Below are 26152 nucleotides of genomic sequence, written 5' to 3'. Positions count from 1 at the left end.
CCAGCAGCACATTATTCATGAGGGCAGCGTCTGCTGTCGCTATGAGATACCAAAATATCCATCATTACCTACATGGTGTAACTATGCCCGCGTGCTGTACTTGCATGGAATGACGGGTACGGGGCCTGGGTATGACAGCGCAGGGGGTACCTGCTCCATCTTGTTCAGGAAACAATCAATGTAGTCCCGAGGGTTGTTCGGATCCAGAGACTCCTGATGTTCCTTGACTTTCTCCAGGATGAAATCCCTCATGTCCTGAGTTCTTTTTATGAATGCTCTGTGCTCTCCAGGAAGATGTTTTATAAGGTTTGGCCAGAGATTATACAACTGAAAATGGGGAGAAACAAAGGGGATATGTGTGTACACACACACACACACACACACACACACACACACACACACACACACACACACAGGAGATTCAGTTTGTGAAAGGAGACCAGCTTATGGAATGGAACACCTAACCCTCTGAGCTATCTGACCATGCAGCATCCTTCCCCGGCTTTCATAAAGAAAAGTGAATTCTGAGCCTCCCATTCAAGGAGTCGCCCTTCCCCATCTGCTTGCTCAGTTCAACTGCGCCTGGCCACAGCGGACAATAGGATGTTAGGGACCTTACAAGAAACTTGAGAGCAGAATGTTCTGCCTTCTTTTGTCTGAGTAAACCCATGGTGGGAAGCAGAGGGCAACGTGGCCTCGATGCTGGGCTAAGTGATCTGCAGTCCTCCATCCTGCCAAGATTGAGGGAAGGTGGCCTGCCCACGTTGGCACTTGCTCCCTGGAGTGGGTCAGCAGCTCCTCCCCCTCCTCCTGAAGGCATTCTGAGTCAGGAAGAGAACCCCAAGTGCAGAGACAGTCTCAGCCTCACCTGGATTGATCGAGAGTTGAGGCACCTGAAATTTTCATTTAGCAAATTCATCAGGTGCAGGAATCTCTCATCAGTGTACTGGAAACGCTCGTTGAAGAGGATGGAGCAGATCACATTACAAGGAGCACAGGAGAAGATGAAGGAGGGGTCAAAGGGCTGGGCTGGTGTAAGAGAAGAACAGCTCTCACATGGAGAAAGGGCAACATCCTGCTGTGTCATCCCAAGCACAAGACCTCTTCTGCTCAGGTGAAGACACAGTCAGGGCGACGTACGATCACCCTGTTCCTAAGACTGACCGCAGTGCTCCAGGAACAGCACCCCTGCTGTCAAGTTGGTTCGGACTCACAGCGACTCCACGGGTGTTCCAGAAGGACTGTGATCCGTAGGGATTTTAATGGCTGACTTTGTGGAGAGGTTACCAGGCCTTTAGGCTGAGCACATTAACCATTTGCACCACCCAGGACTTCCCAGTCTAATAACAGCACCCATCGTGTCATGCAGTATTGAATGCATGCTGCATATTCTGTACAAGCAAAGCCACCAGCCTGCACCAGGTGAGAAAGTGGGGCTTTCTACTCTTGGAAAAACAGTGACAGTCTGCGACACCCACAGGGGCAGCTCTTCCCTGTCCTACGGAGGCGCTATGAGTGGCATAGACGTGAAGGCGGGGAGCTTTGGAGGATTATGGACATGTTTTCTATCACTCAATTCTCGTTCTGATGTCTGACTTATAGCCCTATTTGTTTAGGATGAGGAAAATGTCCTAGTGGAGCTAAGTTCCGTGTCTGTATGTCTGGACTCGTAGTGCTCAGGGGGCCCTAGGGACACAGTGTTTAAAGCAGGAGGCTGCTAACCAAGAGGTGGGTAGTGAAGACACCCCCCAGCATCTCCATTAGAGGGAGCTGTGCAGTCTGCTTCCATCAAGAGTGACCGTCATGGAGAAGCTGTGGAACAGTGATGCTCTGTCCCCCAGGGTAGCTGTGCGGTGGAATGGCCTCTCCAAGGGTGGGGCTGGGTCTGGTTGGGTAAGAGCCCCTGTTGGGACATCAGCCAAGACACAAGGAAGCCAGGGTCCTGACTCACTATCCATCCCACTCCTTTCTCTGCACTAACTCATCAGATCAGATGCTGGGCTGGGACCCTCACTGATGCCGCTGATTCTGACTCGGCCAGCATAGAACCGTCCAGGTGGGTCTCCAAGACTGCGGATCTTTCCTGTAATGGAAAGAGTCGGGTTTCTCCTGAGGAGCAGCTGGTGGTTTCAAACTACCGACCTTGCTGCTTCGCAGCTGTGGTAGATATATAATCGTTTGTCAGTTGGAGGATTAAGAGTGGAGGGGTGGAGTCTAGCTGTCAAGCAGATCATATTCAATGAGACCTCTGTGTGGGCGTGGCCTTCTCCTGAGTATTCTGGGAAATCTGGTATTTTCCTCCTTGGAGACGGGAGAGACTCTCACTACTTCACATCCTGGGAGACAAAACCGCTGACAAGACGCATGGACCCTCCCTGATGCAGAGACCTCTGTCAGCGCCGAGATGTTTCCAATGCCACTGGACCCAGCGACTGGCCTGTGATCTACATTCAGCATCACGGCATGTGTTTCGTGAGTCAGAGGGGGACTTTCTAGATTAGTATCAGTCATATGGGCTAATATCGGACTTAGGGACTTGATCTGGACTGGGCTGAGATGTTTTCTCAATGTTCAATTGCTCTTGTATATAAATCTCTTTGTAATTCACAGGAGTGTCTCTATGAATTTGTTTCTCTAGTCTACCTGGACTAACACGGCAGGCAACTCCTAAGTGCCTCCCCAAGGAGGATCGTGTAGGTCAGTGTGGGTGGCTCATCCTTGCTCCCAAAGGTCTGCTGAGAGAGATTCACCCTTTGTGTTCCGGAGCTCCTCCACAAGGCACCGGGCTTCCTCCTGGATCCTCTCCTCGATGCTCCTCTTCCCCATTCCAAAGTTCCTCAGGGTCAGGAGGGAGAAGCGCCGCATCTGCTTCCACCTCTCTCCTTGACTGAAAACGATTCCTAGGGGAAAGAGCAAAGACCCAGAAAGCACTTTGTGTCCTAGAGCCAATGTTCCCGAGGGCCCATCTCTTGTGTCCACCCCTGATGCCCCAGGGCCCCTTCTCCGGCAACGTAAGGGCACACATGCTCTGTGGTTTCGACCAAGTTTTGTGATAAAGAAAAACCAAGCCAAGCTGTTGTCAGAACGGGAAGGTGGTAGCATTGGACGGGGCGACTATTGGCAGGTGGAGCGCATTCCCACACATGGGTTTGTTCCTTCCATCTGACTGTGTGAAAGGTCGTTATAAATGGCACGTGAGCTCACGACACCCCTTCCCCTGGGCTCTGGTTTCACACTTCCCTCTCTCAGAGGAATTGGTTTCACAGGAGATCTGTGATCTTCTCACTAAACTCACCACACCATTTTGTGTCCTCATTTTGCTCCTGGCTCCCAATTTTGTCCCTGCCCTGTTTCCTTCTTTGAGTGTCTGGCTCTCCTTTCACACTCATTTCTAAAAGCTTATCTGTGAAGCCTTCTTGAGACTCTTCTGCAGGAGGGAATCTTCCTTAAGCTTGTTTTCCCCCTGTCTTTTAATGTCTCATTGCAAGTTCTCTTTTCTACCTTGAATTACATAATTTGATTCCTGCCGTGATTTCTCTTCAGAGGTTTGGTCTCCTATAGTTAGGTATCTGACTGACCTCTCCAAATACTCCCTGGGATGCATGGCCCTTTACCTTGCACCTAGTTCAACATGCAATGAGTTCAATATCTGTTTCGTATCCCCTAAATCAGCAAGCATGTAGAGGTTGTATAAATTTTCCATGATGCTACATATTTTGAAAATGTAAGGATTACTTAGAGAAAATGATTAAAACTGTCTCTGACCCATTGATTGCTCTTCTAAAAGTTGCAGAAAGCAATAGTTCTACAAAGGTATACAGATGGATGCTGCGACGCTCTCCGTACCAACTTAAGGAAATTGTAAGCCATTTAGACAATAACAACAGGGCAATTATATGCGTGGCTACCGTAAATGAACACTAAAAAGGAACCACACCCACTGCCATGAAGGTGGTGCCAGTCCCTAGTGGTTCCACAGGACAGCGGAGCAGGGTCTCACAGGGCTTCCCAGGCTGTGTACCTGGATGGAAGCAGACCACCAATCGTCAGCCCTCAGACAAGCTGTTGGGGTCAAACCGTCCACCTCTCAGTTAATAGGCAAGTGCTGCAACCATGGAACCACTAGGGGTCCTCAGTCAACCCTTCCAAACCCACTGCCTCTGAATTGATTCTGACTCCTAGCGACTCGACAGAGCAGAGCAGAGGTGCTGCCGGGGGTTTCCAAGGCTGTCATGTTCAGGGGTGTACACGGACTCATCTGTCTCCCATGGATCGACTTGTGGGTTTGAACCATCAACTTTCCAGCTGACCACACAGTGCTCAGCCCCCAGTACACCCAGGCTCCTCCAAGTCAGCATTAGTCATCCACAAACTAAGCCGTCGGCGAAATGATTATTCTGAAAACTATGTAGAAATACATGAAACGATATGAGTATCCTAAAAGAGATCCGTTAGCCAACGTTTCTGTGTACCTTCACTACGGCTGTGTAAAATGCGTGGCAGCATCTGGGAGATGATACGTGCAAGTCGCCGTGTGCAGTGCATGGCGGCAGGTTACTTAGTGCTTACGGCCTCCACACCTAGACACTGCGTCCACAGCTCTGCTCCCACACGCTCTATCCTAGAAACGTCCTTTACTCCTATCGCCTCTGATTCTGCATCTGTGTGCAAATTAAAGAGTACATTCCTCCTGGGAACACTATGTTGATGAAATACGATAATATCCATAACACATTCAACTATGTATGTGGTATATAAAAATACTCAATGAATATTAATATTAATATAACTATTGTTATTTGATGCTTAGGTGTAGTTTTTTAAAAAATGCTTAAACATAGAAATATTTCATTATATTCACAAATTCTGAGGGTCAGTAATTCGGACAGGGCTCAGCAGGGATGTTTGTCCCTTCTCCACGTGGTCCAGAGCCATGGTGGCCATGATTCTCCAGTCTGGGAGTCCTGAGGCAGCTTGACAGTTAGCACTCCATGATGTAATCATCTCCACGATCAGATTTGCTATGAAATGCCAATCAGTTGACATGGAGTTTCCTCAGTAGAGTGGCCTGCATCCAACATGAGGGGTCTTTTAAAAGTTAATGGGAAAGTGGAATTAAAACATGGAATTTTCCCCAGAAACCTTTTGAAATCCCTTCCTCAAGATGAATGCTCTGGCAGAGTCCGCCAGCCTTTTGCTCTCTCTAAATCCTGCATCTGGCTCCTCATCTGACATCGCGGTTTGAGACTTGAGACGGCAGCCTACTGCATGGCCCACCAATGTCGGACGGATCAGCCTCGACGGCCCATGAGCCAGCAGCCTGCGGCCTGACCGGCCAGTCTGGGTTCATCCACTCATTGTAGAGACAGGTGCTCACGCGGTTTCTGTGGAATGAAGCTGTGCTTCCCTGACCTGGGTCTCCAGTTGTGGTGACTTTTTATTTCCCATGTGACACATGGTATGCACATGTAGCATCAGTTTCTTATTTACATGTGTGTGTGCGTGTGTGCATGTCCAGAGCCTTGGTGGCTTAATAGTTACACATTGGGCTGTTGAGCACAAGGTCAGCAGTTTGAAACCCCCAGTCACCCCTTGGGCAAAAGGCAAAATTGTCTGCTCTTGAAATATTTAGTCTTGGAAACCCACAGGGGCAGTTACTCCGAGCCATCCGGTCAGTTCTGATTCACGGCGACCCTACATACAGCAGAACTGCGCCCCCTCCCCCCACGGGTCCTGCTCCGTCCTCACAGTGGTTCTGATGCTGGAGCCCATTGGTGCAGCCGCTGTGTCAGTCCATCTTGAGGAGGGTCTCCCTCTTTCTCACTGCCCCTCTCCTTTACCAAGCATGATGTCCTTCTCCAGGGACCGGACTCTCCTGACCACACGTCCAAAGCACATGAGATGAATCTCGTCATCCTTGCCTCTTACAAGTTTTCTGGCTGGTCTTACCCCAACTCGACGTGGTTCTGCTTTTGGCAGTCCAGCGGGCTTCAGTGCTCCTCATCCGCACCATCGTGCAAAGCATCCTCATCCCATGTCCAACTCTCTCGTGCCTATGACGTCAACAAGCTGCACAACTTATTTTTAAATTGAATCACCTCAGTGCATCCCAACAAGTTTGTTGTATTTGCACTCCTCAGTGAAGGAATGTATGTCTAGTTATACTTTCTATTTCTTTTAAAAATCATTTTATTCATACATCCATCCATTGTGTCAAGCACATTTGTTGCCACCATCATTCTCAAATTGTTTTCTTCCTACTTCAGCCCTTGGTATCAGCTCTTCTTTTTTCCCCTCTCTCAATCTCCCTCTGTCACAACCCCTTGATAACTTATAAATTATGATTATTTTGTCATGTCTCCCTTCACTCACTTTTCTGTTGTCTGTCTCCCAGGGAATAGGTTATACATAGTTCATTGTGATTGTTTCCCCCTTTCTATACCACCTTCCCTCCCGGTATCACCCCTCTTAACACTGGTCCTGAGGGGTTCATCTGTCCTGGCTTCCTTGTGTTTCCAGCTCTTATCTGTACTAGTGTACATCCCCTGGTCTAGCTGGATTTGTAAGGTAGAATTGGGATCATGATAATGATTTGGAAGAAGCATTGAAGAACTAGAGGAAAGCTGTGTGTTTCATTGGTACTACACTGCATTCTGAATGGCTCATCTCCTCCCTACAACCCTTCTGTAAGGGGATGTCCAGGTGGGTTTCCAGTCTCCATTCCACTCTGCATACCCCTCATTCACAATTATATGATTTTTTGTTCTTTGATGCCTGATACCTGATCCCATCGACACCTCACGATCACACAGGCTGGTGTGATTCTTCAATATGGGCTTTGTTGCTTTTCAGCTAGATGGCCTCTTATTTATTATTAGATCCCAGATGCTATCTCTTCTGATAGCTGGGGACCATCAGCTTTCTTCACCACATTTGCCAATGCGCCCATTTTGTCTGCAGTGACCGTGTTCAGAAGGTGAGCATCATGGAATGCCAGTATAATAAAGCTGTGGCCTGCATCAGGGAACCTTCCTGTCCCAGAGAGTCCAGGTTTCTCCCCTGGGTCCCTAACTCTGACCAGGACGCCTCTCAGGGTTACCGGGCCACTTCCTATCTGATACGTGGGGACAGAGACCAGGAGACATCCTTCTCCTTTACCCATACCCCTTGCAGTTTGAGACAACATGGGAAATGCTCTGTCTAAGTCTCCTAAGGATAGTCCTTTGGGATGCTTGCTGGCCAATCTCACCAAGCTGGGCCTGGCTCCAGACATTCGCCCCAAATGTCTAGTCTTTTTCTGTAACCAAGTGTGGCTACAATACCAATTAGACAATGGGTCTAACTGGCCAGAAATTGGTACTTTCGATTTTAACATTCTCTGCGACCTCTACAATTTTTGTCAACAAACTGACAAGTGGTCAGAAGTCCCATATGTTCAGGGCTTTTTCTTTTTTTCCTCCCATCCCTCTCTACTACCTGTCGCCCTGCTCAAGTTCTCTTTGCCAAATGCTCTCGTAATCAGGCCCCTGAGCGTGCTCCCCCTCATCTTTCTCTGAACCCTCTGAATCCTTTTCTGCACCCCCAGTAAAATCTCCTCCAAATTCTGAGTGTCCCTCACTACCACCTCCTTCTGCTACCCTCTCACTCCCAGAAACTGAGGCGGCTGCATCCCCAACACTTTTGCCCTCTCTGAAGCCCCGAACCCTTCAGACTCCCTAGAATCTCTCTCTCTCTCCCCCTTTCCTGGCTTCCTCCATACTCAACCTCCTCTGAAGCGACACCCGAAACCTCCCAAATTCTCCCATTGCCAGCTACACCTGTTCCCACCATACCCTTGTCTGTCCGCCCCAGGAGGTTGCGGGGGCAGAAAAGCCAGTCAGGGTCCATACACTGTTCTCCCCAATGGACCTCTCCCATATAAAAAAGTGGTAAGTGTTTTCTCACAAAACCCTATCACCTTTATTAAAGAGTTCCAATTCCTTACTCAGGCTTAGGACCTCACTTAACATGATATTTAAACTTTACAAAGCTGAGGATGGCCCTCAGACCCCCTTCCATGACCTGGTCAATATGGCATTTAAAGGTTTAACTCCTGAGATGAACAGGCTAAGGCAGTTTATGAATCCCAAGCCCACCAAGGGGCAAGCGGGCAAGCCCAAGTCTTGATTGCCGCCCTGAGGTCAACTGGAGGGGTCAGAAGACACCAGGCAGCAACAACTCTAACCATGCCTCTAACTGGCCCCTGCCAGGACCTTGTTTTAAATATGACACTGGGCTAAACATTGCCCACAGCCCCGACTACCAAGTAAACCTTGTCCGCTATGCGGTCAGCAGGGCCATTGGGGAAGCGACTACCCCTCGGTGCCTAGCCACAGAGCCACAGAGGGCCTGTCCCTCCAAACCCCGACCCACCATTAGCACTGCTGTTCCTGGCCACCAAAGATGATTGAAGACACCCTGACTCAATGAACCCGGTGACCCTCGCTGAGCCTCAGGCAACAATCAAGGTAGTGGGTAAACTAGTCTCCTTTTTGGTGGACACAGGAGCTGCCTTCTCTGTCCACCCTTCCTTCTCAGGCCCCACCTCTCCTTTCCTGGTCATGGTTGTAGGTATAACCCCTAGTGACACATCCTTTGTTCTAGATATAGAAAACTCCCCTCTTTAACACTCCTTTTTACTAATGCAGTAATGACTTGCACTGTTACTAGGTAGAAATCTCCTTTCTGAGTTGGGAGTTAGTTTTCAGTGGAGCTGTTTGCTATCCACTTCTCCCTCCCCAACTTCCTTTTGCTAACGGTTTGCACCACTGAACCTCAGTCTGCACCCTCCCCCAACCCACTTGCACATTATGTAAACCCAGAAGTGTGGAACACTTCCCAATCTGTTGTTGCAAGACATCACCACCCTGTTTTTATTCACCTTAAAAATCCATCCACCTTCCCATCTTGCTCCCAATTTCTAATCTCCTTCACTCACCCTAAGGGCCTGAAGCTGATCATTCAACACCTTGTCACTAACCAACTCATTGTACCTGCTCACTCTCCATGTAATACCTCTGTCTTGCGTGTCAAGAAGGCAGAGGGGTCCTATCACCTAGTACAGGACTTGTGTCTTATCAATGAAGTCATAGTCCCCATGCACCCTGTAGTCCCTAACACATACACTGTTCTGTCCCGCATTCCACCTATACAACCCATTTTACTGTACTCGATCTAAAGATGCTTTCTTTACAATTCACCTGGACCTTGCTTCTAGTTTCTCTTTGCCTTCACTTGGGAGGACCCAGACACCGGAACTGCCTCTCAGGATACGTGGTCCATTTTACATCAGGGCTACCGCAACTCCCCCTACTTGTTTGGCCAAGCGCTAACCATTGACCTCTTACACTGTCCTCTCCACCGTCCACCTTGCTAGAGTACACAGATGACCTGCCACTGTGTAGCCCATCCAAAACCAGTTCACTAGAACACACACCCAAGTCGTAAACTACTTAGCTTCCAAAGGCTACCAAGTGCTACACGCTAAGGCCCAACTCTCTCACCCAACCATTACCTACTTAGCCCTACAACTTACTCCCACCACCCGGGAACTCACAGCAGACCAGCGCCAAGTGGTGAGAGAGCTCTGAGCTCTAGAAACCACACACCAAATACTTTCCTACTTAGGCTTTGTAGGATTTTTCTGACACTGGATTCCTAACTTCTCCTTATTAGTTAAACCACTCTACGAAGCTGCTAAGGCTACTCCTGTTGGTCCTTTAGACCCTCCCCAGTTAGCCAAAGCAGCCTTTAACAAACTCCAACATACTATCCTTCTATCCCCACCTTTACATTTACCAAACCTTTTTTTTACTTTGCACAGATGCAAAGCAAGGTATAGCAATTGGAGTCCTAACAGCCCTTGGGTCCTGCTCTACCCCATGTAGCTTATCTGTACAAACAGTTAGATACAACAGTCAGAGGCTGACAATGGTGGCTCTGGGCCATGGCGGCAGCTGCCCCCCTTACCAAAGAAGGCCTCAAGCTAACATTGTGAGAGGCTATCCAGACGTTATCCACCCACAAACTGCAGGACCTCCTCTCACATAGAGTCCTCTTTCTGCTGTCTTCAAGCCGCTTACAGGAAATCCCAATCATGTTTATTGAAAACACAAGAAAATGTTTATTGGGAACCCTGTGCCACGCTCCCTCTTTAAACCCAACAACCCTGGCCTCATCTCCCAGACATGCCAGAACCTAGCAGTCACTCCTGTCCACAAGAAATTGAAGAACTAGCACTACCCTGACCTAAACTCTCAGACCAACCCTATTCTAATCCAGATCTGACTTTGTTTGATGATGGTAGCTCTGTTGTAGACACCCAAGGACAATGAGCAGCCCCCTATACTGTTGTCTCCCTTGACCAGGTCTGGGAAGTTGCATGTTTCCCAGTCAGGACCACCTCTAAAAAAGCAGAGCTCATTTCTCTCACTCGAACTCTCCACTTAGCTAAAAGAAAAACAGCTAATAACTATTCAGACTCTAAGTATGTGTTCCTCATAGCTCACTGTCACGCCACCATTTGGAAAAAACAGGGATTTCTTACAACCAAGGGGTCCCTCATTGTAAACAGTAAATTAATAGCTAATCTCTTACAGGCTCTTCAGCTACCAACAAAAGTGGCTATAATCCATTGCAGAGAACACCAGACCTATAACTCACTTGTCACACTGGGCAAGGACAAAGCAGACACTACTGCAAGGGACCTCCCTACCAGCCCTGCTAACCCAGCTCCAATTCTCTGCATTACCATCCCTGAGGTCCAATCCTCTTACACACGCCAAGAAGAAGCCACCCTAACCCAGAAGAGGGGACAGAAAACCCTGAAGTTATTCGCAGCCAAATAGCATTACCAACACAGCAAGCTGAACACCTCCTACACCAAACACATACCTTTCTACACATAGTACCTCGTGCCCTTCATTCACAGGATGGGTGGAAGCCTTCCCCACCAAATGGGAGAGAGGAGACACAGTCATAGTCATTTTACTAACCCAAATCATTCCCAGGTTTGTCCTCCCCAACTCTATACAAACTTATAACTGTCCCTGCTTCATATCCCAAATCATACAACAAGTCTCACTCTCCCTAAACATTAAGTGGCCCTTACACATTCCATATAGGCCTCAATCCTCTGCAAAAGTTGAAAAAATGAATGGAATTATAAAAAACCACTTGTATAAACTGTCCCTAAAACGTCACTGTTCATAGGTGGACCTACTCCCCATTGTCTTAATTCTAATTCAATCCACCCCTAGCTCCCCTTCCTTTTTTATTTTTTGTTGACATTTTAGAATGCTCACTTTTTTTTTCTTCAAACACACATCAAACAATCTTAAAATTAACTGAAGTCATTAGTTATAAGGGTAACACAAGATAAATTCAGCATCCTATCATTTACTGGTTCTTAGTCCCGGTAGGGATTGCCTTCATCCGTGTCCTCACCCAGGTAGAGTTGGAGAGAGCTGGAGCTGATATCTCCTCTTTGGTTCCTAGTGCAGTCCCTTTTATTTCTATTTTTTAAACGTTTTATTAGGGGCTCATATAAATCTTATCACAATCCATACATACATCAATTGTGTAAACCACATCTGTACATTCATTGCACTCTTCATTTTCTTTTTTTTAATCTTTTATTGGGGCTCATAAAGCTCTTATCACAGTCTGTACATACATCAATTGAGACACTCTTCATTTTCAAAACATTTGCTCTCCACTTAAGCCCTTGGCATCAAGTCCTTTCCCCCCACCTCCCTCCCTGCTCCTCACTCCCTCACGAGCCCTTGATAATTTATAAATTATTATTTTGTCATTTCTTGCCCTGTCCGACATCTGCCTTCACACCCTTTTCTGTTGTCCATCCCCCAGGGAGGAGGTCACATGTAGAGCCTTGTAATTGATTCCCTCTTTCCAACCCACTCTCCCTCTACCCTCCCAGTATCGCCACTCACACCACTGGTCCTGGAGGTATCATCTGCCCTGGATTCCCTGTGCTTCCAGCTCCTATCTGCACCAGTGTACATCCTCTGCTCTATCCAGACTTGCAAGGTAGAGTTCAGATTATGATAGTCGGGGGATGGGGGAAGCATTTAGGAACTAGAGGAAAGATGTATTCTTCATCGGTGCTACATCACACCCTGACTGACTCATCTCCTCCCCTAGACCCCTCTGTGAGGGGAGCTCCAGTGGCCGACAAAGGGGCTTTGGGTCTCCACTCTGCACTTCTCCCTTCATTCACTATGGTAAGACTTTTTTGTTCTGACTATGCCTTATACCTGATCCCTTTGACACCTCGTGATCACACAGGCTGGTGTGCTTCCATGTGGGCTTTGTTGCTTCTGAGCCTTTACCTTCAAGCCTTTAAGACCCCAGACACTATACCTTCTGATAGTTGGGCACCATCAGCTTTCTTTGCCACATTTGCTTATGCATCCTTTTGTCCTCAGCGATGTATCATGGAGGTGTGCACCCAATGATATGATTTTTTTGTTCTTTGATGCCTGATAACTGAACCCTTCGGAACCCCGTAATCGCACATGCTGATGCGTTCTTCCATGTGGGCTTTGTTACTTCTGAGCTAGATGGCCGCTTTTTTTTATCTTCAAATTTTTAAGAGTCCAGAGGCTATCTCTTTTGATAGGCGGGCACCATCAGCTTTCTTCACCACATTTGCTTGTTCACCGCTTTGACTTCAGCGGTTATGTCGGGCGAGTGAGCATCATAGAATGCCAATTTAATAGAAGAAAGTATTCATGCATTGAGCTCCCTTTCCTATCAAAGCCCTTTTGAGCTTCTATATGGCAGGCCCTTTCTTATAAACCACAGCATACCAATCCAAACACCACCACTAGCAAACTATTTACCTTTTCGTTCTCTTTTAAGGAAACTGCTCCAGGAGCATGCAGACCGGTGTCTGCCCACCCCTGATCCTACATGGCCTGACTTGCCGGTGATCAGTCCGGGAGACTCTGTCCTGCTGAAAGAACTTAACCCTCAGCCTTTGTAGCCTAAGTGGACAGGACCATACACAATCGTCCTCACCACCCCCGGGGCTCTCAAAATCCTCAGTGGCCCTAACTGGCATCAACTCACCAGAGTGAAGCTAGCCCCCAACACAAATTATGCCCGGTATTCAACCCAAGTTGTGGGGCCTACTACCCTATGCTTTACTAAGGTGCCTTCTGTTTCCAATACCTAATGCAGCTTGTGCTTTGTGGTATAAACAAAGAGAATTGCCTTTCCCGTGCCCATCTTCCACCCTAACAAGCCCAGGGTCTTCTGTGTGGCCATTTGTTGTTTGAGAAACCTATCAAGGCAAACCGCATGTTGTCAGAAAAGCACACTGTGGTCGGAGTGGATGTCAGGGAACAGTCTGCATCCCATTTAACTGGACTGACCTCTCCTCCAGAGTCGCAAACGCAGTTGGTTATGACTTTGAAAGTAAAGTTGACCCTCTAATGCTCTGCTTTCTTTATGATCAGGTCAAAGACACCTGTAAACAGTGGCCTGACCAGTACAAGGGGTGTCCTGATTGGTCGTGCAAATACCACTTAGACTTTTTCAGTTCCAATGTCTTCACCACCATTAAGTGAGGAAAGTATAAACTCTATATGTCAGTTACCTGGGACCCAAGATGGGGGAACGTGTTGGGAGGGAGGTCTGTGTTACTACCACTGGGGCAAGGAACCCAGAGCCACCCTGAAAATCCACAGATAATATATCCAGATTCCCCCCCTCCAAGAAGCTAGAAGAAATTGCTGAAGAAATAGGAAACCTATAACTTCATCTATTAACCCAAGTAACAAAAAAAGACCATAACCCTCACCCTTTCAAGTGGGTGAAGCTGCTCTAGGAAGCAGCCCTCTTATTACATGCTTCTGGGATGGAAAACTGATCCTGCTTTCTCTGGGCTTCCCTCCAACGTCCATTGTTGCCAGCTGTTCCAATAAACTCCCTCCCCTCTAGTAATATTAGCAGCACCTGTCTTGCTTCCATTCCTAATATACCATTATCTGTCCAGAAGGCCACATTAATGTTAGCTAGCCCCTGTGCTATTTACCATCCACAGCACAGACCCACAGCATACCTAGCTGCAACCTCACCACAAAGGTTACAGGCACTCAAACCCCTCTAGGAGCCCATTTCTGGTGCAATGGGACCCTCATAAAGTGCCTCAATGCCTCCCACCACTCCCCTTCCCTCCCAGTCACTGCAGTTCCACAATTTATGATGTTTTGACAAGCCGAATTCCAGTGGCTGTGAGAACTACAACTCGTTCTAACCCTCGAATCAAATGAGCATTATTCTTTCCAGTATTAGTAGGACTCAGTTTTTGCTTCCTCCTTAGTTGCAGCTGGCATGTCGGAAGGAACAATAGGACAAACCCTTATTCAAGCTCAGACCTTTAACGACGAAATACAATTTGCTATGAATTCCACTTGTAACTCTCTTGTCTCCCTCCAAAAGCAGTTAACATCCTTAGCACAAGTCACCCTACAAAATCACTCAGCCCTTGATTTACTAACAGTAGATAACGGAGAAGCATGCACGTTCTTAAATGAAGAATGTTGTTACTATATTAATGAATCAAGTATAGTTCAGCAAAACATTAAAGCACTCCGCACCACGGCCGATGAAATAAAAAAAGTCAGTGGGGCACCACCAGCCCTTCCACATAGTTTCAGGATCCTGTCATGACCTGGGTTATGCCCTGATCAGGTCCCTAATAATATGTCTACTATTACTTTTAGCTCCCTGTGTGTTTACATTTTTACTGGAATGGATGAAAGACATCTCCAATCTAGCTATCAACCAGCTCCAACTTCATCCCTACAGTCCGCTGCCAACTGACACAAGCCCTAAACCTGCCAACTCTTACACCCTTCCCTTGTCACCCTATCTCAGCAGGAAGTAGTTACAGACAATACTTAGCATCCCTTATCAGTAAGAAACTGGGATGTTTGGGCCCGGTCTGAACCTTGCAGCCCCTTCTTTCAACCTCTCAGAAAGATGGGTGCTCTGCTTGACTTTGCAGTCCCTGCCTCCTGCATTCCAAGGAGCTTATGTCTCTGGGAAGGGTTCACCCAGCCCTTTCCCCGAGCATTCCTGATTGAGGCATGAAGCAAGTTTGCAAAAACAAGATGATTTATTCACAGACCCCATCCTGGCTCAAATCCTTTTTATACAGCACTAAAAAACTCCCTTCCCCTTTTCAGTACTTACATCCTGACTCAAACACTATATATCACACCACCTGACTGCCTAGTGCAACTGCCTTTACCTAGCTCGTTTGGTTGTGGAATTTGCCGGGAGTTCTTTCCCTGCCTCAATAAAGTCTTTCTTAACTTCACATTCTTGGCTGAATTCTATCTGCTCTGCATCTCTGTTTTTTCACATCTCATATGCATGCAAATGCCTGAATTTAGCCCTTTATAAATGCCCTTTCCTCCTATTTCTTTCCTCTATTTCCTTTGACTTTCCTCTTGTCCCGGAATCATGCTCAGCCTTTATTGGGTTTCCGTAATTCCTTTCAGTTACATTGCCCTTGATCAAGCCCTACCAGGCCTCCTACACCCACCATGCCATCTAATTTGGATCACTTGTTGTTTCCTTGTCTCTAGGTTTGTTAACACCCACTTCCTTGTCCCCACCTTCCCATCTCCCATGTACCCCCGGAAAGTCGGTCCCATTGTTTTCTCCTCTAGATTGTTTATCCCACCTATCTGACCTAAATAGACCTGCAGAGATAATAACATGCACCAAAAACAAGACAGAGCAAAACAAAGCAACAAAAGAAAACAAAACAAAAAACCAATGACAAAAAGAGCCTGTAAATAGTATACATTTTGTTTGTTGACTTTTAGGAGTGTTTACCAGTACAGGTAGATGGGGTGTCACGTCCCTGCCTGAAAGTCTGTTTTGGGGACTCCCTTAGGACTTCCTTGTCTGCTCCCCTTGCTGTTCTGTTACACTCCCTTAGTCATTTGCCTCAGTGTAGTGGGGTCAGATTGGGCACAATTCCCGCACTGTGTCTCCATTATCATCCCCTGTAGGGCTATGGGTCAATGAGGGATGTTGTGTCTTATAGTGGGGCCAGCCATTTGGTCCTCTCTGTGCATTGGCAGCTCTGAGTAGGGATATCGTCCTCAAGGCTATTGGGCCAGGATGTGCTCCACTCTCTCTTGCTCCCACTTCACTTGCTCCTGTGTGCTCTGATCAGACATGTCCCTCTGACTGATCTGTAGTTTCAGTGCTCTCCTCTGAATTCTTCGGGGGCGGGGGGTGAGGTGGGGAGAGGGCTGTCCATGTAGTTGGGATTGGGGCTTTATTTATATTTTTAAGGATGCCAGAAACTATTTTAACTTTTGGCATTTGGGACAATAAGTGATGACCCTGAGCTCTGGTGTGCAGACTGCACAAATAAAAGAAGCTTCTAATCTTTCAGTGAGACAAATGTGTAAAGGTTAGGCAACTAGGAAAAACACGGACTTAAAGGGAGGGCATGTTTCATCAACTTGATCCGTGTTAACACACGGATTGCAGGCAGGAATTTGAAACACTAGATTAATTTTTTCAAGGATCTAAACAAGCCCTTTAGTATCCCAGCGGAGAACTTCATTTGGGAAGGAGAACTACAAATGCAATGTTTGGTCTTCTCTTAGCAGCCCTTGTAGTATGGGGGTTATGGGTTGGGCTGCAATTGGAAAGGTCAGCAGTTTGCAACCACCAGCCTCTCTTTGGGAGAAAGGCAGGGCTCTCTAGTCCCATGAAGACTAGAAACCCACAGCGTCAGTGTAATCCTGTCCTACAGGGTCCCTGTGCGTCGGCATCGCCTCCATGGCAGTGATTGTGATTTTGGCTCTTTATGTTTTTCCAGATTAGAGAGGTTGAGGGAAGAAGTAGTTTCTGTCATGTGCAAGTAAGGAGCATTAAGAAGGATTTTATAGGAAGCTTATAAATCACTTTCCGCGGAGTTACAAAAACTGCAAGTGATGAAAAATTCCCCCACGTCAGTTCAGTCCAGCCCAGCAGCTTGTGTTTCTAGTTAAGAGTTAATCCAATCGCTCTCACACAGCCAGTGGACTCCACCTGCTTAGGGGGAAAGAGCATAACCAAGGGAAAAGACCCCATTGTGCCTTTGGTTAAACACATGCAGCCGACGCTGCCCGGAGGAAGACCAAAGATGGCCTTGTTTCAGCTCTTAGTACACTGTCTTACATTTATTTTGCTATCCACAGATAGGCTTCGAAAATCATTGATTGCTTTTCCTCTTGAACTTTTAATTTTCCAAAGTCATATTGTGGAGACATTCAAATTATCCTAAAACATTTCTTTGACTATGCACTATTTGATGCCAAGCAAGGAATATATGGCAAAATATTGAAGCCTAATCATTCAATGAATTATCAGTGAAACTCTCATTCATCTGAAGAAGTAGATCCTTACTGCAACTCTCTGAGTCTGTTGTCACCATGATCACCTGCACTACTCCGTGACAAACAGGCCACCATGGAAACCACGGGGATTTCAGTATCTAGTTGTCTGTGTGTGGTTGCAGCCTTGGGACCATGTGAGACCTAAACCCACGTATGACTTTCCCAGCTCTCTCAACTGTAGGCCCTCCAACCTGATTGTCTTTTTCTGAAGCGTCTTTATAGAATATGAATAGTCACAGATTGCTTTTCCTGAAACCTGGTCACAGAATCACCACTTGGGCCTTTGGCGTCTGTGACGGCGGTCTCAATGGTGTTATCAGGGCATCTAACTCAACTGCTCTGTGCAAAACAGATACTTGTCCCATTAGCTCATCAGACTTTTTGGCTAAATATTCAGGTATCAATAAAATAATGCATAATAGTATTGAAAACATACCACATCCTCTGAGGGTGTCTTCAGCGATTGGTATTGATCCTCTACCCATGAACTCGTCACCCTGATCAATCAGAGCTTCTTTCACTGCCTCGTATCCATGTAAGATCACGGTGAGCTGCGGACCAAGGCGCAGGGTGAAGACAGGGCCATATTCCTTAGCCAGCTGAAAAAAGAGTACCATTGTGAAATAGCTCACTTGGAGGCTCACAGTAGAAAATAAGTTCTAAATTGACATGTCGCTTAGCCTTTGCTCCAACAATTCCATTTTAGGAATGGAACCAGATGAACTTAATAGAATAGAATCACCTATCTTATTTGTTCTTTACTAATAGTCTGTTGGCATAGGATTCATATTTTGTCCAATGCAACGTTCAGTCATACTAAGAAGCATCGTAAGTTCATCATCACAATGACGTTTGCATTGTCTAGTTTCTTGTAGTCATTGCTATTCGCTCCCCACTCCCCCCCAACCTCCCCTACCACACCCCCAAGAAACCATTCCTGCAGCTCCTGTCACAAGGCCTCATCTCTCTCCCACGGAGCTAAGTTTCACCACTCTCCTTTCCTTGGTCACCGAGGGACCTACAGTCACACCTTGGAGAGCCATTCTCTAGTCCAGCCTCCAGTGGCTACCTGCCAGCGTCAGAGGGAAACGCTGTCCTCGGTGTTCCCTGTGACGGCGTCCTGAGGCCCCCAGGCCACGGGACTCATCCCCCACATTGTTTTCTGTGTTTAAGAAGTTTTCGTAACCGTGCCCTGTCTGCTCCACTACATCCGTGGCTATTTTTGCAGAAAAGGCAAGTGCACGTGTTGAAATAACCCAAGCGTTTGACGTGTCCCCTTTTGCACACCTTCCCCACAGCAAACAACCCCAAACTCCGGTTTTCAGAGAGGAAGTCTTGATGGTGAGGGGAGCCACTGAACACACCTCTCCTCCTCCAACATAATTAGAAAAAATAAGAGTAAATAGAAGCACCAAGAAAGTATTAATCATTTTTGTTGTTAAAAATGTGCAGTTTTGGGGGTTAAACTCTAAATGGCAGGCAGTTTAATCACTCAGTCTTATTAAACAGGTTTGTGCAGTCTTCACCACAACCAATGTCAGAACAGTATTATTGGTTTTTCATGGTTGTCAGCTCCCCACTGCCTCCATCTCCTCGCCACACCCCTAGGCAATTATCAATCCAGTTACCATCTCTATAGATCTTCCTCTCTGGGATTTCACACGCAGAAAATGATACAAAACACTAAACAAACAAACACACAAACAAAACTCAAGAACGACTAGAAAAAAAACAAGGAAAATCTAATTTAGAAAGAAAACCGAAAATGTTATAAGTTGAAACAACTGAGGGGTCTAAGGGAGGAGATGAGTCAGTCAGGATGCGATGTAGCACCATTGAAGAATACAGCTTTCCTCCAGTTCCTAAATGCTTCCTCCCCCCAACTACCATGATCCGAATTCTACCTTGCAGGGCTGGATAGGGCAGAGGCTGTACACTGGTACATATGAGGGCTGGAGGTACAGGGAATCCAGGGTGGATGATACGTTCAGGACCAAGGGTGTGAGGGGCGATGCTGGGAGAGTGGAGGGTGAGTGGGTTGGAAAGGGGGAACTGATTACAAGGATCCACATGCGACCTCTTCCCTGGGAGAGGGACAGCAGAGAAGGGGGGGAAGGGAGACTCCGAATAGGGCAAGATATGACAAAATAATGATGTATAAATTACCAAGGGTACATGAGGGAGGGGGGGAAGGGGAGGGAGGGGAAAAAAAAGAGGACCTGATGCAAAGGGCTTAAGTGGAGAGCAAATGCTTTGAGAATGATTGGGGCAGGGAATGTATGGATGTGCTTTATACAATTGATGTATGTATATGTATGGATTGTGATAAGAGTTGTATGAGTCCCTAATAAAATGTAAAAAAAGAAAAGAGGAGAAAAAAAATGATTAGGGCAAAGACTGTACATATGTGCTTTATACCATTGATGTATGTATATGTATGAACTGTGATAAGAGTTGTATGAGCCCCAATAAATTGTTAAAAAAAACCAAATAAATAAATTCACTAGGATCAGGAAAAAAAAAATTATTTACGACCCAGGGGTAGGCGACCCCGCCCTCCCTGCCAGCGGCCCCGCCCACCACGAGGGATTCTGGGAAGAGGCGGAAACCAATATGGCGGATGGCGACGACCCGGAGAAGAAAGGAAGGAGCCTAGAGTTGCTGCTGGCTGAGAAAATGGCTGTTGATGGTGGGTGTGGGGACACTGGAGACTGGGAAGGTCGCTGGAACCATGTAAAGAAGTTCCTCAAGCGGTCTGGACCCTTCACACACCCCGATTTCGAACCAAGCAATGAATCTCTTCCATTTTTGTTAAGATACATGTAAAGTTCTGGTCATTGGAGCTGGCGGCTTAGGATGTGAGCTCCTGAAAAACCTGGCATTGTCTGGTTTTAGACAGATTCATGTTATAGACATGGACACTATAGATGTTTCCAATCTAAATAGGCAGTTTTTGTGTAGGCCCAAAGATGTTGGAAGACCAAAGGCTGAAGTTACTGCTGAATTTCTGTATGACAGAGTTCTGAATTGCAATATAGTTCCACATTTCAACAAGATTCAAGACTTTAACGACACTTTCTATAGACAATTTCATATTATTGTTTGCGGACTAGACTCTATCGTTGCCAGAAGATGGATAAATGGCATGCTGGTATCGCTTCTAAATTATGAAGATGGTTTGTTAGATCCAAGCTCCATTGTCCCTTTGATAGACAGAGGCACTGACAGTTTTAAAGGCAATGCCCGAGTGATTCTGCCTGGAATGACTGCTTGTATTAAGTGCACGTTGGAACTTTATCCACCTCAGGTTACTTTTCCCATGTGCACCATTGCATCAATGCCCAGGCTACCTGAACACTGTATTGAGTATGTAAGGATGTTGCAGGGGCCTAAGAAGCAGCCTTTTGGAGAAGGCATTCCATTAGATGGAGATGATCCTTATCATATTCAGTGGATTTTCCAAAAATCTCTAGAGAGAGCATCACAATACAATATTAGGGGTGTTACATAGAGACTCACTCAAGGGGTGGTGAAACGAATGATTCTTGCAGTAGCTTCCACAAATGCAGTTATTGCAGCTGTGTGTGCCACTGAAGTTTTAAAGATAGCAACAAGTGCGTACATTCCCCTTAACAATTACTTGGTATTCAACGATGCAGATGGGCTGGACACGTACACATTTGAAGCAGAGAGAAAGGAAAACTGCCCAGCTTGTAGCCAGCTCCCTCAGAACACTGCGTTCTCCCCTTCGGCTACACTGCAGGAGGTTCTGGACTACCTGACCAACCGTGCTGCTCTGCAAATGAAATCTCCAGCCCTTACAGACAGCCACATTAGAGGGAAAAACAGAACACTTCATTTATAGTCAGTAGCCTCCATTGAGGAACGAACAAGGCCAAATCTCTCCAAGACATTGAAAGAACCGGGACTCGTTGATGGGCAAGAATTGGCAGTTGCTGATGTCACCACAGACTGTGCTAGTCATTTTATGTCTTAAGGAAAATAAATGTGCACATAATAGTAAACTCATGGAAATAGACTTTGTGGCTATCAAGAAATTTAGCTTCGTTTTTAGCATTGGTGTTGCTGGAATTGACTTTCTAAAATATATATACAATGAATCCTCTTTTTTTAACAACTTTGTAACTTATCCTTGAAGACAGAATTTTGGGGTTGGTGTCTATAAGCACTTTCTCGATAACCTGTGAAATGCCTGCAAAGATGATGTGCATGTGACTTGCTTCTCCAGGAGGAGAGGCGAACATTCTTGTGTGTGAATTTTGTTGGTTGTGGTCAAAGAAGGTATTCTTCAGCTTTCAGTTGCATACTCACACCCCTTGACAACAATAAGACAATGAAATTTTAAAAACAAAACAAAAATGTAACCACTTATCAACCATCTAGAGCATAGTTACCAGAGTATTTTTTGCGTGATTTAATAATTATTTACTTATGGCTGTCCACATGAATGTAAATTATTTAAAAGGTTTATCTTGTCCATAATAATTTGTAAATGATGTTATAGCCAAATACCTGTGCATGGAAATGGGAATATTTTCATGTATGTATTTGTGTTGTGGTGCCATAGAAGATAATATGCACATCATTAAAGCCAAGATGTTTAAGAAGAATTTAATGTTTAAATAGTTATCACTGATGCTTTCACATTTATTAATAAAATTGTATATTGTCTAAACATTTATTTACTCTTTTCATTTTTCAAAATCAGTTTGGGATGTCATAGTCTGTGTACCTACCTTTAAAGGGTGGGCATGAGAGGCATGCCCGAGGAGAGAGCAGCGGGACCAGTCATGCCGGGAGACCTGGGAGGTGAGGTTGGTGGCGGAAGGCGGTGGTGAGTAGACTGTGCCATGCACTGGGGTTTTGGAGTCAATAACAAGGAGGTAGGGATCTGAGGGAGGACGTGGGTGGGGGAGGTGGGGTGTTGGTGGTGTAGGAGCAACTGCAAAATAGATAAGAAGAGGTACCAGGAGGTGGAAATAAGGGGAAAGTGACAGTGGAGCAGGAAAAAAGGTAAAAGGAAACAGAGGAAGAACCTAGGATAAAAAGCAATTGATAGAGGTATAAACATAGAGGTGTACATATCCACAAAATACATTAATCCACAAAAATAGAAGTAATGGCCTATGTACATGTATTTATATGGCAATGCACTGAGATAGTGGAAGGACTTTGGGTCTCTACTCATATTGTCTCTCAATACAAGAACACTTTGTTCTAACAAATCAGCATTCTTAGATGTTCGCCCTCCCAACACAATTGCTGAAGACAAAACGGGTGCATAAGCAAATGTGGTGAAGAAGGCGGATGATGCGCAGCTATTAAAAGATAGAGCGTCTGGGGTCTTTAAAGCGTGAAGTTACACAAGGCACCATTCAGCAGTGAAGCATCAAGTCCACATGGAGGAAGCACACCAGCAGTGCAATCACGAGGAGGCATAGGGACCGGATAATAGGCATCAGCAGACACATAACAAACAAAAACATATTGTTGAGAACGAGGGGGGCTGGAGAAGAGATCCAAAGCCCATCCAAAGAGAGTGGAACAATCTCCCCACAGAGAGGCCACAGGGGAGGGATGAGTCACCAGGGTTCAGTAAAGCATCAATGAAACACTCTATATTCCTCTGGTTCCTTGAGGCTTCCTCACCCCCCACTACCATGACCCCAGTGCTGCTTCTCAATTCAGACGAGACCAGAGCATGTGAACAGGTATAGAAAAGGATGAGAACTCACAACACACAGAATCCAGAAACAGGAGTGGGAGTAGTGATACCAGAAGAGTAGGAGGAAGAGGGAGAGCGGAGGGGGGAAAGGGGGAATGGATCACAATGATCAACACATAACCATGCACCCCTCTCCAGGGGGAAGAACAACAGAGGACATGGGGAAGCGAAAGAGCGGTCAGTGTGAGAGATTAAAATAATGACAATGTACAGTCTATCGGGGGTTATGGGGGTAGGCAGGGTAGAGAAGAGCTGATACCCCGGCCTCAATATAAAGTAAATGTCTAGAAAAGAAGGAGGGCAACATATGTACAAACATGCCTGATTCAATTGATGAATTGTGATAAGAGTTGTATGAGCCACCAATAAAATGATTTTTTAAAAAGACAGAAAACGATGATGGCAACATATGTACAAATGTGCTGGACACAATAGAGGTATGTTTGGATTGTGATAAGAGCTGTAAGAGCTCCCAATAAAATTATTTAATTCCAAAACGAATTATATGTCATGATTAAGGATGACATCTGGGAATGCAAGGGTAGTTCAACAGTAGAAAATCAATTACTAACAAAAGGGAAAGATTCACCATCTCCATCAACACAGAAAAAGCATTTGACAAAATCAAGGCTTCAAACCAGTTAGTTCAGGTCCCACCCCCTGCAGAGAGTTTGCTTTTGCCCCAGGTCTACAAAATCAGAATCAGCATTTTAAGAAGGTCCCAGGTGGTTCCTCTAGAGCCCCTCATGATGCTTAGATCTATATAAGAACATATTCGTGGAAGTCTTGTCAAAATATAGAACTTGATTTAGTATATCTGAGGGTGGGGGGGGTTGGTTGGAAAGACACATTCTCAGCAGGAGGTTGAACCAGAACGAGCTGGTTGGAAGCCCTGGACAAAACTCAATACTGTTTTATGACAAAAACATTCAACAAACCTGGAATAGAAGGAACATTCCTCAGTGTGACAAGGAACATTTATGAAAGCCGCAGCTACCAACCTGGAGCTTGCCCCTTAAGAAAAGGAACCACACAAGGATTCTTGCTCTGTGCACTGCTATTCAGAATTGTATTACGCTACCTATAGACTCCACGGGAAAGCTTCTGCAACAAACAAGGGAATCCAGCACCTTTTCAGCATATAAAATCAGCCCACCACACTCAGTTGTGGTTTGCTATACCAGGAATGAGCCATCTAGAAAGGAAATTAAGAAAACAATCCCATTTACAATAGCATCTAAGAGGAAAATATACCTAGGAACAAATTTATTCAGGGAGCTGAAAGATTTCTATACTGAAAACTAGAAACATGGATGAAATAAATAGACCTAAATAGGTAAAGGGCGGGGGGAGCCTCATGTACATGGATGGGAAGATTTCCTGTGAAGATGTTAAGAATCCAAAGCAATCTACAGATTGAGTGCAATGCCAATAAAAATTCCAACAATCATGTTTGAAGAAATGGCCAGCTATCCCCCAACTTATATAACATTGCAAGGGACCCCCTCATAGGCAAGGCAATCTTGAAAAAGAAGAACAAGGTAGAAGGAGGCGCATCCTCATTCCAAAACCTCTCATGCTAGTCTGAAGCACGGAAATCAATAGTAGAGCGATCTGGTAAAAGCAGGGGGCACCTCTGGCTGCCGCCCTGTCGTCACCGAAGGCTTCCTATTGAAACGCTCACCCTCGGTCTCCCTTCTCTCCGGAGCCTTAAACATATCCCACCTAAAGTGCTGAGTCCTTCACTAATCTCTGTGCTGTCTGTCGGATGTCCCTCGAGAGAATATTCTCTAAATTAGGCTGGTGTTTTGCCTCTTTGTTCATAGAAGTATCCCCAGAGCTTGGCAAAGAGTATGGGCTCATTAAACGTTTATCAAGCACATTAATTATCTAGTGCTGCGGCTGATAACCAAAGAAGACATCCCCAGCACTGGTTCTTCTTTTCGGGAGGATCTGTTTTTGCACCATGAACTCAGAGACAGTATCTTTTCCCCAAGGAATATTTAAAGTATGTGAACAGCATACCACGCAGCAGGGTTGGGTTTCCTGAGAGCAGGATTATTCTTTACAAGTAACATAATTAATCATAACATAAAAGAACTATATTACATTTGCCAGACATTGTGATCATAAGATGAATGCATTAGATTAATAAATCTATACAACCACTTCAGGGACTAAGTACTGCCATTATTTCCCATTCACATGTGAGTAATTTAATCAAGCCTATGTTAACATTATCAGGAAGAACCAAGATTTTCACTCAGCTCTTAGATGCAAGTGATACCATTTGTGGATTTGGCTTGCCTCTTGGTGGTGTGACCTCAAGGTGTTCTGGTACCAGAATGCTCTCATTCAATAGAATTGAACCACTGTTTCCATTATATTACCAGCTCTAAAGCGTTCTAGTCCACACAGTAATGCAGAAATAGACACGCCAGAGTGTTCCCTTGAGGAGCAGAACACGAGAGTGAGGCAAGACCACCAGCTAGCCGTCGTCTGAGATGCACTGCTGGGAGATCACAAGCCCTTACCTTGGAGAAGGATGCAGGGAGGTCATTGGGGTCCAGCTGCAGCATATTCCCAATGATGGGAAGAGGCGTTGGACCAGGAGGGAGGCTTCTCTGGCGCAGACTGTTCCTCCATACCCAAAGAAAAATCAGGCAAGCGACACAAATCGTCAGGGTAAGAGTAGGCACTTCCAGGAGCACCATTTCACCCGCTCAGCATCCAGAACTCTCAGGGTGGCCTGCCAGAGAATCAGGCCTATTATACACAGGATGAGACCTGCAGGGCAAAGGTTGGTCTGGGTTTTTGGAATCCCTTTGGACTCAGCCAGTACAACGTGCTTTGGGTTTATTTGCTTTGCTGAAGCATGGGATTCATACTTTATACTTCTCATTCATGAAATCTGCAACCTCATCCCTTTGAT

The 26152-nt window shown here is 45.9% G+C and overlaps 1 protein-coding gene and 1 pseudogene across 1 annotated transcript in view; one reads left to right on the top strand and one right to left on the bottom strand.

Annotated features, from left to right (window-relative positions):
- Window positions 1–25934, bottom strand: part of LOC142428912 (cytochrome P450 2C23-like) — a 39272-nt gene extending 13338 nt beyond the window's left edge. The window contains exons 1-5 of the mRNA XM_075533824.1: window positions 25755–25934; window positions 17911–18073; window positions 2751–2900; window positions 869–1029; window positions 151–327 (exon numbers count right to left, since the gene is read on the bottom strand). Of these exons, the coding sequence (XP_075389939.1) occupies window positions 151–327; window positions 869–1029; window positions 2751–2900; window positions 17911–18073; window positions 25755–25934 (831 nt within the window). The remainder of the gene's footprint in view (window positions 1–150; window positions 328–868; window positions 1030–2750; window positions 2901–17910; window positions 18074–25754) is intronic.
- On the top strand, window positions 20088–21471 carry LOC142429553 (NEDD8-activating enzyme E1 catalytic subunit pseudogene; annotated as a pseudogene).
- Window positions 25935–26152: the final 218 nt, after the last annotated feature.

The sequence above is a fragment of the Tenrec ecaudatus genome, chromosome 16, assembly GCF_050624435.1.
Source record: "Tenrec ecaudatus isolate mTenEca1 chromosome 16, mTenEca1.hap1, whole genome shotgun sequence".
In the NCBI taxonomy this organism is placed as follows: Eukaryota; Metazoa; Chordata; class Mammalia; order Afrosoricida; family Tenrecidae; genus Tenrec; species Tenrec ecaudatus.
Note: the sequence above shows the minus strand (reverse complement) of the source record. Positions and strands in the feature narration are given on the sequence as shown.